Raw genomic sequence first — 18,623 nt, forward strand, 5'->3', positions numbered from 1 at the left:
AGGGAGATAAAGTTGAGAGGAGCCCTCTGGCCTTGCATGCCCCCAAGCAGCTCAGAGCAGAACTGGGATGGTGCTGAGGCCGGTGGGGGCGGTGACTGGGAGCTTGCTGTGCCGACAGCCCAGTCGCGGATTTTCCTGAGGCCGTTGTGGCCCCGAATCATGCTTTTGCAGGCCCAGGCTCTGGCTCATCCCTCGTGGGGGTTTGGCCGAGCCCATATGGCTGTGTGGGCACAGGGCCTCGGGGTCTGAAATGTTGGCAGGGTGAACCAGGGATCTAAGCTGAATAGAGGGGCAGAGGGCTGGGGGCAGGCACAGCCTGGGCCTGGTTCCCCACTGTGTTGTCATTCTGGTCATCACTGCACCTGAGAACAGAGGAGCCCACTCCCCGCTTACCAGTTGCTCGGGCTGGACTGAGCAGGTGGCAGTGGGGAGTGAAGCAGCAGGGGCCGCTAGGTTATCCTGTGAGTGGATTTGGGCCTCAGGAGCTGAGCTGCTCATCTGAGTCCTGCCTAGGCTTTGGACCCTCACCTCCAGGGCACAGGAAGCAGCTTCCTGTTCCCCAGGTGGGACTGCTCCCAGCCCCCTGGTGGGGAATCAGAGACGCCTTCTGATGATAAAGAGCCGAGGGTCAGGCTTCAGGGTCTGCTTCCTCAGGAAAGAAAGGCTATTCATGTGGAAAAAGTCTCACTGGGCTGAAGGGTTTATCTTTTCCACATTCCCCAGAAGGTTTTACGGTCTTAGGAGTGCGTCACGGTGCTGCAAGATGCCTTCGTCACTTCCCTGTGACAGATGGCTGGCTGTCCCAGCTGGATGGCACCATGGAGACGGTGTGAGTCAGTGGCTGGCTTGGGCTGCTTCTGTGAAGTCCCCAGAGGTTCGCTGCCTCTGATGGAGGTGGGAGCTTCTTCACTGCCGTCCTTGGCCTTGGTCCAGCTTCAGGACACAGACAGCGGCTGGATGAGAGAGTGAACGGGGTGGGGGGGGGCAGGCACTGGTCTGCCATCATCAGACACTCTGGCTTTGCCTATCTGCAGGGTGCTTGAATGTGTTCCCTTCGCGAGAGGGAGAGGTGGCCGTGTGGGAGCGTTGGTGAAGGTGTGTCACCTTGTGTAAAGGACGCAGAGCTGGCCACGGGGCACGCACCGGGGACACTGAGCTCTTAATGACTGGTCACGGCTGCCACTGAAATGCTGCATGGCCTGGAGTTGCTCATCTGAAGTGGAGGTTGAAAACAAATATTTACGTAGCTTCTCTAGCTGAGTCGTACTTGGCAATGAGGTTGATCGCAAAGACCAGAAACCTGACCACATTTGGGCAGATTAACATGGATTTATTGTGAGGGCCCCCAGGACCCTCAGAGTCTAGCTGCAGGAGGCACAGCTGAGTGAGAAGGAGAGCAGGGCCTCTTGGCTGCGCCTGCCTGCCCCACACAGCCCCCTTCTCTTCTTGTCTGTTCCTTGTCTCCTCCTCTCTGCAGACTGGCTGTTTTCCACATTTTTTCCTGCACTCATGGCTGAAAGTGGCTGCACCACCCACTGTTCCCACCCCCATCCCTGGATCCCGCAGGGGGCCTGACTGGGGTGGAGGAGGATTCCTGGGCTGCCCCAGGGCAGGTGGGTGGGGTGGGAGGAAACGGTAACCCTCTTCAGCCAACTGGGCAGAGACCTGGGAGTTGGCACACTTGATTCAGGTCCAACAGCCTCCTTGCCAGGTAGATTTTATCCCCATTTTATGGATGGGGAAACTGAGTCTCGGTGAGGCAGGACATGTCTGGCTGCAGAATCTGGGCTTCGTCCAGCACCCACAGCGGTTTCCAGGTCTTGTAACTAGAAAGAGCCTGCACACCCAAGCCTGGCATGAGACCAGGATGGGCAGCGCTTGGTGCAGCGTATCACTTCTGGGGCTTGGTGGCCCTTCCACCCCCATGCCCCAGTGGCCTGGCTGGGCACAAGCCAGCCTTGTGCTGCTTCCCAGGCCGTGCCAGGTATGGTGGGCCCCGAGGTCTCCCTGGGTGGGGGGGGGGGGTCCGTCCAGCCCCTGACGCTGGGCATCACTGACTTGCCCCTTTTTTCTTCTCTCTGAAGCCGAGTCTTTAAGACGGACATGGAGCTGGAGGTTTTGCGTTACACCAACAGAATCTCCAGTGAGGCCCACCGGGAGGTAAGCTGGGCACGGGCTCGCTGGAGCGCTGTTCTAGCTGGGGTGGGCAAGCAGCAGGGCTCTGAGTGGGGTGGGAGGGCCTCGTTGAGATGGACGGTCCCGTGGTGGCTCCAGTCCCGGGTGCCATGTGAGTAGGCAGCAAGTGTTGCTTCCGGCAGAGACACGGTCAGGGCTCTTTTCTCTTCCCCAGTGGGGGCAGGGCAGGGACAGCAGAGGCTCTGCCCCAGTCCCTCACCTTAAGCCACCCACCCTGAGGACATTTCCCAGCAAGAAGTCCCCGCTCAGAGTGTGGGGCTCTCCTTCCTGGCACTCTGGCGGTTCCAGCTCCTTTTAAAGGCTCTCCTGTCCTTACCCATCATTCAGGCACAGTGATTACTGTCCTCCATTTCCGAAAACAGCCTCTCTCATGAGGCTCTTTCCCAAACCTTCCCACTTTACCTGAGGAGCAAGAGCGAATAAGGAAGTGTATGTCTTGTAGGACGTTCAGGGTGACTGGGATAGCCTGGTGCCTGTATAGTGACAGCCAGGGCTTTGTGTCCGGAGACAGGCAAGGGTCGTTTGGGGGCCACAGTTGCTTGCATGAATTCATTTTCTGTGTGTTCTGTGACAGCTAAACAAAGGAAACTTTCTAGGCTAGGCATCGCTTTCCGAGCATTAAGTATTCTCCAGACATCTTGGTTAAAGCTTGGCCGCCACCTGAGCTGGCCATGTAGCTTGGTGCCGGCAGCTCACGGGCTCCCAGATGGAAGGGCTCCAGAGTGGTTTAAATAAACTGTATGGCTCTTGGAGCTTTAAAAAAGTTCGCATTTGTCACATGTCTGCACCGCTGTGCGCCCATACCATTCTTTTTTTTTTTTTTTAAAGAAGAGTTTCCTTTGAAAAACTGCTATACATTATTTATAAGGCAGTGTTACTTGTCTCCTTAATACAGACGTCTTTGCTTAATATCCATTCTCCAGGTAATGAAGGCCGTGAAAGTGGGAATGAAAGAATATGAGATGGAGAGGTAAGCTGCTGGGTTTCTCTGGGTAAAGATTAAAATGTAAAAAACAGTAATTGATGTTCCCTCAGCCAGTACCAGATGAACACCACAGGCCCGCTGCAGAATTGAGTGGGGACCGTGGGCTGGGCGTCTGTCTTTGGACTGTGACCACCTGCCTGGCTCTGGGCAGAGTGTTTGATGGTAATGGTCTTTGATGACTTTTCGGGATGGTTTAGTGCCCCATCATTCCCCACTTGGACTTTGTTTCTGCAGTTTGCGGGCAACTTCACTAAATAGCTGCTGTTGTGACTCTGAAAGCCGCTAGTAAAGCAGCTTGCCATTTTTATGTGTAAACATTGCCATTATGTCAGCTGTGCTTGGCCGACTGGGTCGAGGAATAGTTAAGTGGTTCATAAAGTGTTCTGGAGAATTCCATTGGCCTTTGGCTCTAATTAGGCCCACAGTGAGCCACTGTCCCCTCCGCCCCTTAGCACTTCCTGGGGTGGCCCAGCCACAATGGGTGTGACGTGGCCAGCTCCTCAGCCCCACTCTGCTCTGGGACCCAGGGCTCAGCACGTGTTGCCATGGCCTGAGGAAGCCCTGGGGTCAGACCCAACCTGCCCCAGTGGCACTCCTCTCACCCAGGTCCGGGGGCAGGAGGCCCCCAGTCCATCTCCCCCCAATGATGGTACTGTCTGGAAGCTCCACTGGGGAGAGGACACCAAAGAGGCAGCCAGTTCTCCCCCTGTGATGGAATAAGAAATGCCTATTTGGTCTCTGCCCCCAGTTCCTGGCACAGAGCTTCTAGAACCCTTGGAATTCCTTCAGTGAAAGTGTCTTTATTCATAATAAGCCCCTTTCACTCGCACCTGAGTGACTCTTAGAAGGTGGGGGTGGTTGGTAGAGGAACCAACCCCTAGATTAGGGGCTTGGAACTCTCATCCCTGCCCTCAAACTCCAGGGAGAGAGGAGAGGGGCCAGAGGTGGAGTTCTGACCGTTGACTTACTCAGCCGTGTCTACGGAAAGGAACCTCCACAGGACCTTAAGCAGTGGGAGAGCCGGAAGGGTGGTGGGCCGGGGGGCGGGGCATAGAAGCTCCTTGTCCCTTCCCCCACACCTTGCCCTGTGCATCTCTCTTCTGTTTGGCTCTTCCTGAATTGTATCCTTTCTAATAAAGTACTAATAGTAAGTAAAGCACTTTCCTGAGTTCTGTGAGCCATTCTAGCAAATGATCAAACCCAAGGAAGGGGTCATGGAAACCCCCAGGTTATAGCCAGTCAGTCATAAGTACTGAGACCTTAACCTGGGAGGTCTGTGCTAACTCTGGCAGTTAGCGTCAGAATTAAATTGTAGGACATCCGGTTGGTGACCACAGAGAACTGGAAAATTGCTTGGTGTGGAAAACCCACGTTTGGTGTCAGAGTGTTGTGAGTCCAGGAAAAGAGTTTTACCTTTACTGCCACCCCCATTCTGGGCTGCCTCTTCCGACCTGGCCTTGTAGGAGCTTGGTGCTGCCCCCCCTTCCCCACTTTGCAGAGCCCACCTGTGTGCCCTCAGGGCCCGCTCTGCCTCCTCATGCCCCTCCCAGCCTTTCTGGCCTGCCCGTGTTGTCAGTGTGTGGTGAGGGCGAGGTGCACACAGAGTCCGCAGTGGGCACAGCGGGCATGTATGTTCACCATCCTGTAGCTTGGGGAGAGGCATCTTTTTCAAAGTCTCACCCTGAAAGGAGTCCGGAACAGAGGGCCTCTGTATTTCTCTCCTCTTACCCTGGGTAGGAAGAGGTTAACATGGCCTTGAGGGCGCTCATTGCTGTGGCGTCCTGGGAGGGGGCATGGAACAAGAGCTTCATTAGGGACCCAGCTCTGTCACGCTGGAGGAGGATGGGGATGGGCACACAGAGGTGTCCCAGCCTCTGCCTTCACATGGTCTGCTGCAGTGCGGTATCTGCTCTGCTAGTCCCAGGGTCCTCACCCCCTACCAGGACCTGAGACGGGGGAGGTCTGCAGGGCTACCTGGGAGGTGGGCCGGGCAGCAGTCCCCCAGATTGGCACTGCCCCACAAATCTCTTCCCAGCTGAACTGGCCCACGACTATGCCTCAAACAAAAATAACCCAGAAATTAGAGCAGGACTGGCTTGCCCCAGAGTGGAGCGCTGCTGTCCTCTGCACGCTGGTGACCTTGTGTCCTCAGCTGCCAGCAGTCTAGCTCCAAAGCTGGCTCCCGGGTCGGGCAGGAGCCACCCTCCCCCGGCCCCCCTGGGTCCAGAGCCCGAGCCTGCCGCCGCCCAGTCGGGCCTGCATGTGAGCTCTGGCCAGGGGCCTTAGGAATACTTCTGCCGGCTCCCTACACCCCCACCCAGGGCATGGAGGTCTTTTTTCTCTTTTTATGAGAAATTTCACATATCAGATTTGAATTATGAAATTATGAGAAATTTCGAATATCCACCCCCCCCCCGAGGATAATGAACCTCGAAGTCCCCACCGAGGTTTTTGTTTCGTCTTGTTTTGTCATCATATTTAAAACCAAACCCCAGATGTCATGTCTGTTCAGCTGTAAGAACAGCAGTAGGTGTCTCAGTTGAGGATTTTTGCCCTTTACGAAACCACCACGTCATCATCACATCTAACCAAATTAACAGTAATTCCTTAATCTTATCAATACCTGGTCCACGCTGGTCTGTCTGTGTTGGGATCCAGAGTCTACACATGGAGTTTGGCAGTCATGTGAAGGGGCCTTTGTTAAGCTGAGCTGTGGGGACAACGTCCCTTTGTCTTCAAACCACTGGGCGCCCCCCACCCTCCAGTCCCCCGGCCCCATGGCTACCTCCTCTGTGGATCAGGGGAAATGAGCCTGATGCTCACGCCAGAGCCACCCTGAGGGTGCTGAGTGGCATTACCGAGTGGCTCAACTGGACGTGCCAGGTGTGTGCACTGTTGTGCACCTACTGTATGCCCTACCCTCCCACGGCTGGCTGTAGGAGGTACGCAAGGGAAGCGGTGCCTGCCCTGAGAGCTGAGAGCGGGGACCTTCCTGGGGTGCAGGCCTGGGGGACTGCGGACAGTGCTGGGGAAAAGCTGAGGCAGAGAAGATGAGAACAAGAGACGGGGTCTGTTCCTGTAGGACAGGTGGGCAGGGTGACCGGTGGGGGCAGACGGGGTCACCCCCAAAGGCGGTGGGAAGATGGTTGTCCTGGGACATCTTGGGGTGTCCCTCGCCAGATTTGACGAGGGCGCTCCCTACGGCCAGTGCCAGCCGAAGCCCGTAGGGGCATTTTGCAGTGATGAGCAGGGGGCCGACTTCTCTCTGCCCTGAGCTTCCTCCCCTCAGGTGTGTATCTCTGTCACTGCCTGGGTGGCTCTGTGACACAGTTTTGTGGTCTGCGTCCTTGGAAGGCTGGAGGCTTCTTGAAGTCCCGTCTCCTTTATGCACAGTGTCGGCCCCACAATTGGTGTCAAGAAGTATGTGTGTGGGGGTTGCTGGATGGATGGGCGACAGGGAAATGTCCTGAGCTATTTTTTGCTATCCTCTGTACCACTGTGAACTTTTAGAATTCTTTTCTTAACTAGGTGGGGAGTATAAAATCTCCTCTAGAGCAGGTGTTGTTTCCCCATGGGGTGTGGCTCTTGTAACGCAGGCTGGACCGATGCCCAGGAAGGCCCAGGGCGGCCAGACTCCTATGCAGGCCGCTGACCCACAGGGATCAAAAGAGCATCCCTAGAACATTCTGGACGTTCTGCCAGGAGCATGGCCAGCACCAGCCCCACAGAGGGACACAGGGTAAGAAGAACAGGGACTCGTGTGTCAGGACTGGAGGCAGGGTGGGAGCAGGGGACGGGAGGCTGAGATGGGGCTGATTTTCTCAAAAGAGGGCACAACCTCAAGGCAGTGGTGCTCAGACTCAAGCTTAAGAGATGCTGGCCAGCAAACCCGGTCCTAAGCCTCGTTTTTTGTTGTTGTTTTATTATCAAAGGCTTGTTATAAAATCTTGAGGGCATGTTAAAAAAAAAAAAGTGAACTGATGGCTTTTTTAAGACCCCTCCTCCTTTGTGCTGTGCATGTGAGTAGGGTTTTCAGAGGAAATGAAAATCATTTTCCGCGACTGAGGTGTAGTAAATTGTGTTAAACCAATAAGACGTTAATATGTGGGTAAATCGGGCGCGAACAGCATCTGACTGCAGGCCCAATCAGGCAGTCCATTTTACCGCCTCATATTCTTTCATGTTAGTGGCGTAACCAGCTTGTAGCCGGCTGGCGTGGGGCTGGCAGCTGAATCCGTTACCTGCAAACACTAATTTAGAGCATGCTCAGTTGGCTGTGTAAGCAGGTCCCGGCTCACATTTGCCACAAAGAGATTAATAACGATGTATTTGACAGCCTGGGACCTTAATTGAAATTATACCATCTTTCTCTCCAGGCTGGGACTGGGTCATTTCGGGCCCTCCCCTGACAGCTTCTGTGGGGGTTGTAGGAGGGCGTTACAAGACGGAGGGTCTGCGAGGTGTGCAGGGGGAAAGGGCTGTCCCACTCCCCGGGCCGGGGTCCTTCTGTACCCCCAACCCTGCCCGGAGATCGTCGGCAAGGCCTGGGTTTGCTCTGCCGTTCTGTCCCAGGCAACAGCCCACACCGGTAGCCTCCTGTTTTCTTCCAGTCCTTTGTTAATAAAGCACTGGCCCTTCTGTGCTGTGCTGAGGGCCCGTTGCCTTTCCCTGTCCTCTGGCTGGACGGAGCGAGGCACCTCCTGTGTGTGCAGTGTGCCCACTGAGTCAGGGCTGGGGAGTGGGGGAGGCAGCCTGAGGGCCGAGGGGACGGGGTCTCCTGCCCTGATCCTGTGCGCCTGCGCGCATACGTGCGCAAACACGTCCACTGACCCCACACACACACACCACATACACACACACCCTGCAGACATACCACAGATACACACACACACACACATACACTGTCCTCTGATACCACACACATACACACCACACACACACACACACCATCCACAGACACCACCCACCCACTCACTCACACACACCACAGACATAAACACACACACACACACACATACACACATTCCACATAAGCTGTGGGGTGCTGGGTCAAGTAGTTGATCTTTCAGTTTACCCCCCCCACCCCAGGGAGCAAGTTGTAAAACTCTTGCTATGTTGTTAAAGCCCTTTTTTAAATCTTTTTTGAGGATTAAAACATTTCACTCCAGTGAGGATAATTGGAAGATGGGAGGGCTTATAGGGAGCCCCACAGCCACAAGCCTACTAACTCGTGGTGATTATGGCTGTAGAAAGCACAGGCTGCTGACACAGAGAAGCTGCTGTTTCCTGTCCCACCCCCAGCCCAAGCCCCAGGCCTCGCCCGACACAGTTGACCCCTGAGCTCATCCCTCTCTCCCAGCTCCCCCCACAGATCCCATAGGCCACCCTGCCCCCAGATGGTGGGACTGGCTTCTCCATTACCTCTGCAGGGGCTGCATTTCCAGGTCTCCGGAGACCACTGACCCGTCTCAGATTTGCTCCCTCTTCTTTGTCCATCCCTGCTAGTGCGCTATAGTCACTGAAGGGCCATCCCTCAGGTGCCTGGACTGGCATGCCCCCCTCTGGCTATGGGTCTTTCCCAGGGCTCTCCCTGCCTGGCATCCTGGGCATGGTGGTCAGACATGACCGTGTATGGCTCTGGCCGTGCCCCTCATGGGTCATGCAGAGGATCCAGGTTTCATTGGTGATGGATGTCACCAAAAGGCCCGTATTTTCCTCCTTCTGGGAGGTTCTGGAGATGTGCAGCTTTCAGTCACCTGGGAGTGGTCTGACTTAGTGTGCTCTCAGTCTAGGCAAGCCTGGGCATCAGTGCGGCCACCCACAGTTTACCTTCCCCCATGAAGGTGCTGGAGTTTCGCTTGGGGCTTTTGGGGCAGGTGTGGGTCCAAGCAGCCTCTGACCCTGAGCCCCGACGGGTGAGAATGGATGTGATGAGCCTTCTCCATGGGCCTGGTCACTGTCATGGGCAGTGTCCTGTCCCCTCCGTAGTAGACATCCTCTCTCCGCTGGCCACCTTAAGGGATGAAGCCACAGCGTGGCTTGTTCAAAAAGGGCCCGCTGAGACCCCAGGTCCAGGCGTGGCGGAACCTGCTCTTTGCCTTGTGTTGTGAGGCTGATGCAGGTTTCCTGCCAGTGCTTCCTTGGCTGTTGGAGGCAGGCCCCACATGGCCTACCACGAGAGGGGTCAGGAAACCCCCTCTGTTTGCTGCCCCCCTCAGGAAGGCAGCCCATGAATACTGCACCCAGCTGGCCGCACCTCAGTGAGCTGAGCCCTTTCCGAGAGCCAGGGCCACCTGGGAAAGATGACTCCTCAGTGTTCGGAACAGGCTGTACCTCCTCCCGGACCACCCCCTACTGGGCAGGGCAGATCCCGTGTGCCCCCCAGCCTGCTCTGTGCACACGACCTGACGTGACGGAAGGGAGTAGCTCTCTCTCTGCGGTTCAGCAGAGCCCCTGTCTGAAAGGGGTGTAGGGCTCAGGGGCTTAAAGCCAGGGTAGCTCATTTTGCCTTTAAGAGTAACCGGAAAACGGGTACATTTAGGGCACAAAGCAGCCTTGTATCCAGCCAGAAGGGTGGACAAAGAATCAGAGGCAAAGGCTTCCTGCAAATATGCAGCCTGGTCGATGCAGTCCTAATCAGAGCTTTTGGGAACAAAGCCAAGGGACATAGGCATTTCCTTTTCAAATGCTGGCGAATTGCCCCCTGAGAATCCCAGTAAGTAGGGGCGGTGGCATCTTTATGGATTTTCCTGTAGTATTTCACTATTGAACCTGATTCTGACTGTTGACTTCTGATAAATATATATCATCACTTTAAGGAAGTAGTGTTTTCTCCCTGGCTTACCAGGAGATTTTATCAGGAAAGGATGTTGAATATCGTCAGGTGCCTTTTTGGCATCTCCCTTGGCCTTTTGTGCGTATGTGTTTCAGGCAATTGATAAACTTCTAATTTTGTAATCGTTTTGGATCACAGAAAAGTTACAGGGATATGAGTAGGCTGCCGCCTACCCCACCCCCGACCCCCATCATTAACGTGGCTGTGGCACATTTGTCACAGCTCATGAACAATATTGACACATTATTGTCATCTGAAGTCCACACTTTATTCCAGTTTCCTTACCTTTTACCCGATACTCTTTCTGTTCCAGGATCCCACCCAGGACCCCCACTGTGTTTAGCTGTCCTGTCTCCTTAGGCTCCTTTTGGCTGTGACAGTTTCTCGGACTTCCTTACTTAGATGACCTTAACAGTTTTGAGGAGGACTGGTCAGATATTTTGTACAAGGTCCTTCCATTTTACTTTTTCTGATGTTTTTCTCAGAGTTTAGATAGAGGTCATGGGTCATTGGGAGGAAGACCACAGAGGTAGAGTGTTGCGTGCACCACATCATATCAGGGGTACATTCTGTGAACCTCACTTACCACCGGTGTTAACCTTGATCACCTCCCTGAGGCAGTTTGTCAAGTTTCTCCACTGGAGAGTTGCTCTTTCCCACCTTCCGTACTGTACTCGTTGAAGGAAGTCACTGGCCAGCCCACACCTAAGGAGCGGGGAGTTATGTTCTGTCCCCTTGGTGGGGGAGTATCTATATATACTATTTGTGATTCTGCTGTATAGGGGATTTATCTCTTCTTCCCCATTCATGTATTTCTTCAGTCACTTATTTACTCATACCTACGTGGACCCATAGATGCTTACTTTATACTTTGAGTTATAATCCAATATTATTTATTTTCTTGCTCATGTCATTCTCGCTTTGGGCATTGGAGGCTCCGTCATTTGGCTACTGTGTCCCTCCGACATCATCCACCCCCAGTCATTTTGCTTCTCGAGCACTGCCTTGCTTTAACCGCACTAAAGGCCACTCCAGGCTCATTTTGTATGTTCCCCACTCCAGCCCCAGAATGAGCCGTTTCCGCAGGGAGCCCTGGTTCCTTTTACCAGAGTGTGACCTCAGATACCAAGATCGGGCACTAGGTGTACCTTAGATGAATTTTACACAGAGACTTTCTGGTGTGGAGCTGGTATGGCGTCCCTGGCACATGACCCTACTTCATCATGGCAGATCTCTGCCATGGTACGCTGCAGGACTGAAATAGGGAGGCAGTATACAGCAGTGGTTAGAGCGTGGTCTCTAGAGACTGTTGTGTCCTGCATCTGAGTACCAGCTCTGCCACTTCCTGTGTCTCAGTTTCCTCATCTGGGGAAAGGATAATAAGAGCACTTCATAGGGTGGTTAGGAGGATTCAATGAATCAGCACATAGACAGTATATAGACCAGGCAGTATCATCATGATGGTTTTGTGGTTACTCTTTACTAGCATTTTATTAAAGATTCAAAATAGGGGCTTAAGCTATACATTTTTTTTAACTCTCTTTGCCATATTTTGAGATCAGCATTTTTGAGATTGTGATTTGAGAAGTTCTCCACATTTCTCTGTTTTCTAGAACAGTTTAGAAAGCAGAGGGACTTTGCAACAACATGATGGGTCTAGACAGTATAATGCTAAGCAAAAGAAGTTAGCCTGAGAAAGATAAATACCATGTGATCTCACTCCTATGTGGAATTTAAGAAACAAACAAGCAAAGGGGAAAAAGAGAGAGAGAGAGAGAGAGACAAACCAAGAAACAGACTCTTAACTACAGAGAACAAACTGATGGTTACGGGGTGGGGGGGATGGGAGAAATAGGGGAAGGGAATTAAGGAGGGCACTTGTGAAGAGCACTGGGTCATGTATAGAATTGTTGAATGAAAACTGAAACTAATACAACACCGGATGTTATCTATACTGGAACTAAAATAAAAAACTTAATTAAAAAAAAAAAAAAAAGAAAGAGGGACTTATCTGTTCCTTGAACGTTGAAAGAAGTCAGAGCTGTTTCTTTGGGGGAGCATTTCTCAGTTAACTTTTCAGGTTTTCCTAAGGGATTGTTTCAGCCTCGCTTTATCCTTTATCCTCCTTAGAGTCAATATAGTACATTTTCCTGGAAGGTTTTTTTTTTTTTTTCTTTTTATCATTTTCTTTTTCTTTTTAAAGTTGAAGTATAGTTGACATAGAATATAAATTTGGTTCTTGGAATGTTTTTCTTTTCATCAAGAATTTTGAATTTATTAGAACTGAGTTATTTTCTTTTGAATTTGAAAAACATCTCCTCTGTGTCTGTAGTTGTGCTTCCTTTCTCATTCCTGCCTGTGTGTCTGCTTTTTCTATATGGAGGAGTTTTGCCAGAATCGTAGCCGTTTTGTTGGTCTTTTCATACAGTCATCTTCCAAATGTAATCATCAGCTCCACTGCTGGTCTGACTCCTAGATCCCCAGTTGTATTACTCATTCCTTTCTCCTTCCTTCCAGACCTTTTTTTGAACAGCCCTCTTTTAACTTGTTCAGTTGAAACTTAGCTTTTTTTCCTATCCTTTCTCGTGGAGTAATAAATGAATTTTGGCTCAAATATTCTTTAATGCTCCCTTTACCATGTCCTAAGAAGTTTTGGTGGATTTGATGTTTGACCTAAGAAATGAACTAACAGCATTTCTTCTAATTTCCAGATAGATGTGGTTGGTTAATTTTCTTGGTTAACTTTTGGTTATTATGAGTTTCCACCGTAGTTAGAGAATGTTTGTGTAAATTTTGTTTTTCTTAGTTTTGAGATTGTTCTTTGTGGCCTATTTAGAAATATTTGTGTCGGTATTTTATGGAATAAAGTGAAACATTAAACATTTATTGGAAAATTTTAACTTTTTATTTTTAGAGTATATACTTGGATGTACTTTCTCTTTTTATTCCAGTCTTCTGCCTCCTCCCCTGTTTTTGGACATTTTCTCTAGGATGAAGAGAGGTAGTTTTATGAATTCCTCTTTGTGGTTCCCAGTAGGTTTTTGTTTTACTCATTTCCATACCAAGTTGTTTCAAGAGGCTTACAGGTTGAGGATTGTTATGTTTTTTAATCGTGTATTTTACCTTTTTACAGGAACCCCTTTTGACCTAAGTAATCCTTTTTGTGTTGAATATGACTTTATCTGCTCCTGGTTTTGCTATTAAATGTTTTCTTATTTTGCATTTTCCTGGTGTATCTCTGCTTACTCCTTGCTTTTAACTCTGTTTATCGGCTGTAGTTTACATGTTCCGAATGCAGGGCCCTTGGGTGTTAGGAAAGCCATTTGCATCTGTCGCGATGACCAGAATGTTTGCTCTCTTGGTGCTCCTTTCTGGTTTCTGTACCACTTTTCTGGCTTTTAAATTGTTTTCTCTTGTTTTCTGCGCCTGGGTGGCTCAGTCGTTAAGTGTCTGCCTTCAGCTCAGGTCATGATCCCGGGGTCCTGGGATCGAGCCCCATATTGGGATCCCTGCTCGGCGGGAAGCCTGCTTCTCCCTCTCCCACTCCCCCTGCTTGTGTTCCCTCTCTCGCTGTGTCTCTCTCTATCAAATACATAAATAAAATCTTCAAAAAAAAATTGTTTTCTGTCATTCTGGAAAGTTGGTGAAGTTTCCTTTGTTCTATGCATCCTATTTTTGGTGTAGGATTACTTTTAAATTAAGAAGAAAGGACCTGTATTTCTCTATGGTCCCTACCTCTATGAACAAGTCAAATAATATCGATTCCTCGCTTGGAAAAATGAGAAATTCAGCATGGTTTTACACTTTATCCTCCTCCTGCCCCCATCCTTCCAGTTTCTTACTGTCTCACTTCTCTTTCCATTATTTTCAACATTTGTGTTATTTTGTAGTTTTCATCACAGTTGTTCAGAATGTGCACTGTCATACTGACTCCAGTGTGGACCCCTGTTTTGTACCCTGTGTTCCCTTTCCTTGAATGCTTGTACTTTGACCTTGCACATTGGAGAGTTTTTCTGTTGCCTCCTCTGCGAGGGATGGTTTAACTGGTATTGGATCTTGGTTCCATGAAACCATTCCTTCCATGGCTGCCAGAGATCTTGGGCAAATCATCTTCTTTCTCCTTTCTAGGAAACTTTTTAATTGTCTTGACTTGATGTATATAGGAGTCTGTCTTTATTCTTGAGAGTGACAATTTTTCCCGAGGATTGGTGCCATTTCTTGGTGCTGACCTGGGCTTCAGCTATACCAAGGGAGTCAGAATCCCACCAGCCTTGGCAGCCAGGTTGGAGGCCCGGGTGAAGGTGGCCCCTTGAGAAGAGGTGTGAGCTCTCTGTGTTAGTACAGTTCTTCAGCCAGTAGTCAATGCAGAGGTTGGGGGGTACAGAGGACCGCACGATTCAAGTGGTGAGACTTAGATCAGGTGTCTTCTGACTTAGGCCAATGAAGGGTAGAGCAAAGAAGCTGTTATACCTCCCACACAGACCAGAGGAGGTGGAGGAGGACATAGCCTGTCAACTTTGATCCAGGTGACAGGTCCAGTGATGTCAGCAACAGCTCTGTGGAGTCAGGAGCAGCTTGGATACCAGCGAGGCTGATCTGTGTGTGAAGGACAGGCCGGCAGCACTGGCTTTTTGCACCCCCAAGTGGGTGTGCCACACCTCTGTGTCTCCTTTTATCTCACTGGTCACTCCCCAGAGGCAAGCATTTATCCTCCTGGGTCACGTTATCTGAGACCTGTGATATTATTATTTATCATGTCACTCCCCAGTCTCTCTGTGGCTTCCTTCTCAGTTACAGAAGCTAATGGGGTGACCCACGGGGGGCCAGAAGCTGTGCAGACAGGCCTGGAGTCATCCCTATGAGCTCCCATGATGGACTAGGATCCGGTCCTTTAATCTGAACAATGAAACCTTTTTTTACTTTAGGACCTTCCTTTTAAATTCCTATTCTGCATATATCAGGTCCCCAGGAAGCCTTCTCTGGCCCTTATCTTTTCTCTCAGAATTCCCACTTCTGCACCAGTGGAAAGTTCTCAGGCTTCTCTTCCCATTCACTTATGGTAACCCCTGCACACCGGCTCTGTGGCTCACTCATTACACTCTTATAACGTGGCTACCACGGCTTTCGTCTGGAGAGCCCCTTCCCATTTTGACCTGTGCTCCATCCATGACGGTCTGCTCAGATGTGCTGTCTTGTGGATCCTGTAAAAACACGGGCTGCAGACTCTATTCCTCCCATTTCCCACAGGGAGACTTGTTCTGGCTCCTTCTGCATGGCTGAGAGCTGGCTGACTGGCTCCAGATATGGGGTGCTGGTGAAATCGCTCAGGCCCAGAAGAAAGGGGGAGGAAAGTTTGGGTTGTCTGTGGATTCACTTTGCAAGGTGAGCCACCAGAGGAGCTGAGCAGGGGGTGTGAGCCAAATCAGGGGGTGTGGCAGTACTGAGCCTTCTCTTGGTGGCAGTAGGAGACATCTTCCCTGCAGTGGGCCATTGCCTGAGCTGGCTTTGGCCACACCCCATTAGCTGGCCTGCCTTCCCGCTGGGGCCCCTGTGAGACTTGCCTGACACTCCTGTGGGCTTCCAGAAGCCTCTGTCAGGCTAGGGTCTTGGTCGGGGGACACCTAGCATCCCCACTTTTCACTCCCCAGGAGGAATTTTTAGCAAGACAAAGGCCAGAGTTTGTAAACTGGTAGCCTCTGGGCTGGACCCCCCAGTATACAGGCAGCTTTCGTTTGGCTCACACAGTCGGGTTTTCTGGTTTGTTTTGGTTGTTTTGAGTCATTAATGAAAAATCAGGAGACTTTTCTGGCTTTTCCTAGAAATTGAAATAGTTGGTAAGCTTGGGCTGGAATTCCCAGGGAGCAGCAACCCAGTGGGAACTGAGCAGCTGCGGGCACACGCCACAGCACCCCCGCCACTCCCTGTCACCTCCTCCAGCACCAGGCGGCCCCTTTCCTCCGTCACCCCTTTGTATTCATTGCTCTCAGGCTGCACCTGTTTTTAGAGTCGAGAGGGATTTCTCATACCAATGTCTCTACCAAATGAGGGAAAAATAAGATAGTCAAAGGGTCATGTATTTTAAGAAAAATGGGAGCGCTATGGGGAAGAAGAAAGGCTGTTTCTCAGGTTTCGTGTGTAGATTTCTGGTCGGCCTCACTGGTTTACAGTTTACCTGCCAGGTGCCCCCAGGCCGCACCCCCATCGCAGAAGAGCCTTTCCCTTTTGCCTGCATCCCCTGAAGGAGCCCCGGGGCTGATAGGAGGGGTGGGGTGCGGCCTGGGGGCCAGTGTCCATCTGGGAGGGGAGGCAGTCCGGCTCAGTTCCAGCCGAGGGCACCGCTCCAAGTCCCACGCGTGTCCGGTGCACAACTGTCCTGTAGAAGCCGTTGTCCAGGTTTGGTGCCCAGAGCAGGCAGACAATTGTGATTTTGCAGCGAGGTTTGGTACCGATCTTCAGAAAATTCTCATCCAGACCTATTACATGCTGGTGCAGAAAGATGCTCCCTGTGGGAGCAATTATTCTGGGCTGGGAGTTTTCCCCTCCTAACTCAGAATTCTGTAGATGTGGTGAAGGGTTTAATCCAGGAACTTAGAAAGCCCGTTTCCATATCTGCCAGCAGGCATGTCTGCTCTTGAAACCTGGAGGTAGTTTGTTATGAAACCACAGAGAGGGGTTCTCCGCTTAGAGGCCCCAACCTCAGGCTCTGGGTGCTGACCTCTCTGAGGGGTCAGGCCTGTGTCCCACACAAGTCCCCCCAGCCCCCCAGCCCTGTACCGGGCCACCCTTGGTGTCTGGCATGCAGACTGGGTGGTATGGGCGGTCAGTGTGAGCTTCTGGGCTTCGTCCAGCGGCTGTCCAAGGGCATGCCACCTCCCATGCAGAGTGAGGAAAAGCGCGGGGTCGGAGTGGCTGGTCAGATGGGCTGGGGCAGCACGGCCTCACTTAGCTGCCGCTCACCTGCAGCTCTCACCGATGCGGGACTCTCTACACGCGGCGCTGGGGGGTTCAGGAGACATGAGGCTGTCTGCGAGCCAGGCTGCCCATGGCTGGTGGGGGTGACAGGCCTCAGGCCAGGGGGTCTGGGCTAGCATGTTGTCACCGCCGAGCCTTCCCGGTTCCTCCTGGGCCTCTGGCGCCACTGTGCTCCGAGGCCTCCTCCTGTGCCCTGCTTCTCAGAGCAGAATGAGATGACAGCCGCCGCCCTTGGGCAAGACCCTGGCCGCGCGGGCTGGCTTCTCCCGGCTCCGGCACCACTGCTTGCCCTCCCAGCCAGCTGCGCTCATGTTTATTCGGCTGTTCTGTTCCCCAGCCCCCTGCACTCCTACGTGGGGCCTTCCCCTGGGAGGGTGCCACACACACCCCACACACCCGCCAGCTGGACGGATTACATTCGTGACAGCACTCGGGATGCCCTTGTGAGTGGCAGTTACTGACCTTCTGTGTCTGGGCCTGGGCGGGGGCTGTTCCCACTTCATGCCCTGCAGGAACAGCACCGTGGGCTGCTCAGGCGGGTATTCCAGGTGTCCTGGCAAGGGCCAGGTGCGCAGTACGCAGCCCTCCAGCCAGGGGTGAGTGGGGCTCCTTGGTGGAGGGCCCTGCCCGTCCAGCCCCCCGCACAGCGGATGCCTGGTGGCTGTTAGGATCAGGGCCTGGCTAGACTTTGTTTTTGCAGTTTTACTTTGCCTTGCTGTTCACCCCAGCAGGAGAAGTGGGGTTTGACTGCCCTTCCTGGAGCCAGGCTGGTGGCGATGGAGATGGGCACCCTGGGTGGGGGAAGCGGATGTCAGCCGGGCCTTGCCGCCTTGGGTGGTAAAGGAGCCCTTCTGGGGGCAGGGGTTCCTTGGGAAAGTGGTACTAGCAGCAGGACTGGGAAAGAGGTTCCTTCAGGATGCGGAGTTTGGAAATGGGGCCCCTCCTTGCTCCTAGTAGCCTCAGCCAGCTGGCAAAGCCCTGGGGCACTTGGCGACATTCTACTCAGGTAGGAGGGGCTTGACCGAGGAATGGGCAGCTGGTGCTGGCTGAAGCTGGACAAGTGTCACTATCCCGCAGATGAAAGGACACAGGAGAGTGTCCTAGTGTCCTAGTGAGTCTGGGGCCTGGCTGCCAGTGTGACCCGTCCAACACGAGTGTGGTTGGTGCCTTCCCCTCCAGCGTGGGGGTTATTCAGAACCGGCTGTACACAGTCCATATATTTTCAGCGTGAGCTGGAGTCTTTGAATCATTTATCTTGGCAGCTCTTCTTGAAACTGGAGAAAGGTGGAAATTCATCTAAGTGCTGAGAAAGGAGCCTGGAAGAAAAAAGTGTCTGGTGGCTGCCGTGATGGGTGGCATGCCTAGAGATAGTGCTGGTGGCTCAGAGATCAAACAGCTGAGAAATGGTTTCCCAGGAAGAACTCAGGGAATTCTAAGTAGGTAATGAGTAGTGACTTTCTTTTGATTTACGGTGAGACTTGGCAATCAATCCATAATGCTTTGAAGAGGCAAGAAACGAATCTCCAAGAGCTGCAGTCTGTTATGGTTCAGACTGGCAGCCCTCCTTGTGGGGGTGGGGAGCCAGAACCCCAGCCAGGGGTGGGCTGGCTGGGGGTCTGCTTCACTTTTCTGCCG

The 18,623-nt window shown here is 52.3% G+C and overlaps 1 protein-coding gene across 3 annotated transcripts in view; it reads left to right on the forward strand.

Annotated features, from left to right (window-relative positions):
• PEPD (peptidase D) overlaps nucleotides 1-18,623 on the forward strand; it is a 116,020-nt gene that overhangs the window by 41,725 nt on the left and 55,672 nt on the right. For 2 of the 3 annotated variants that reach the window (XM_044911485.1, XM_044911486.1), the window contains 2 exons: nucleotides 2,085-2,160; nucleotides 3,120-3,166. The exons of the other annotated variant lie outside the window; for it this stretch is intronic. In XM_044911485.1, coding sequence (XP_044767420.1) covers nucleotides 2,085-2,160; nucleotides 3,120-3,166 — 123 coding nt within the window. The remainder of the gene's footprint in view (nucleotides 1-2,084; nucleotides 2,161-3,119; nucleotides 3,167-18,623) is intronic. 3 annotated transcript variants of the gene reach the window in all.

Source organism: Neomonachus schauinslandi, chromosome 16 (assembly GCF_002201575.2).
Source record: "Neomonachus schauinslandi chromosome 16, ASM220157v2, whole genome shotgun sequence".
NCBI classification, from domain to species: Eukaryota; Metazoa; Chordata; class Mammalia; order Carnivora; family Phocidae; genus Neomonachus; species Neomonachus schauinslandi.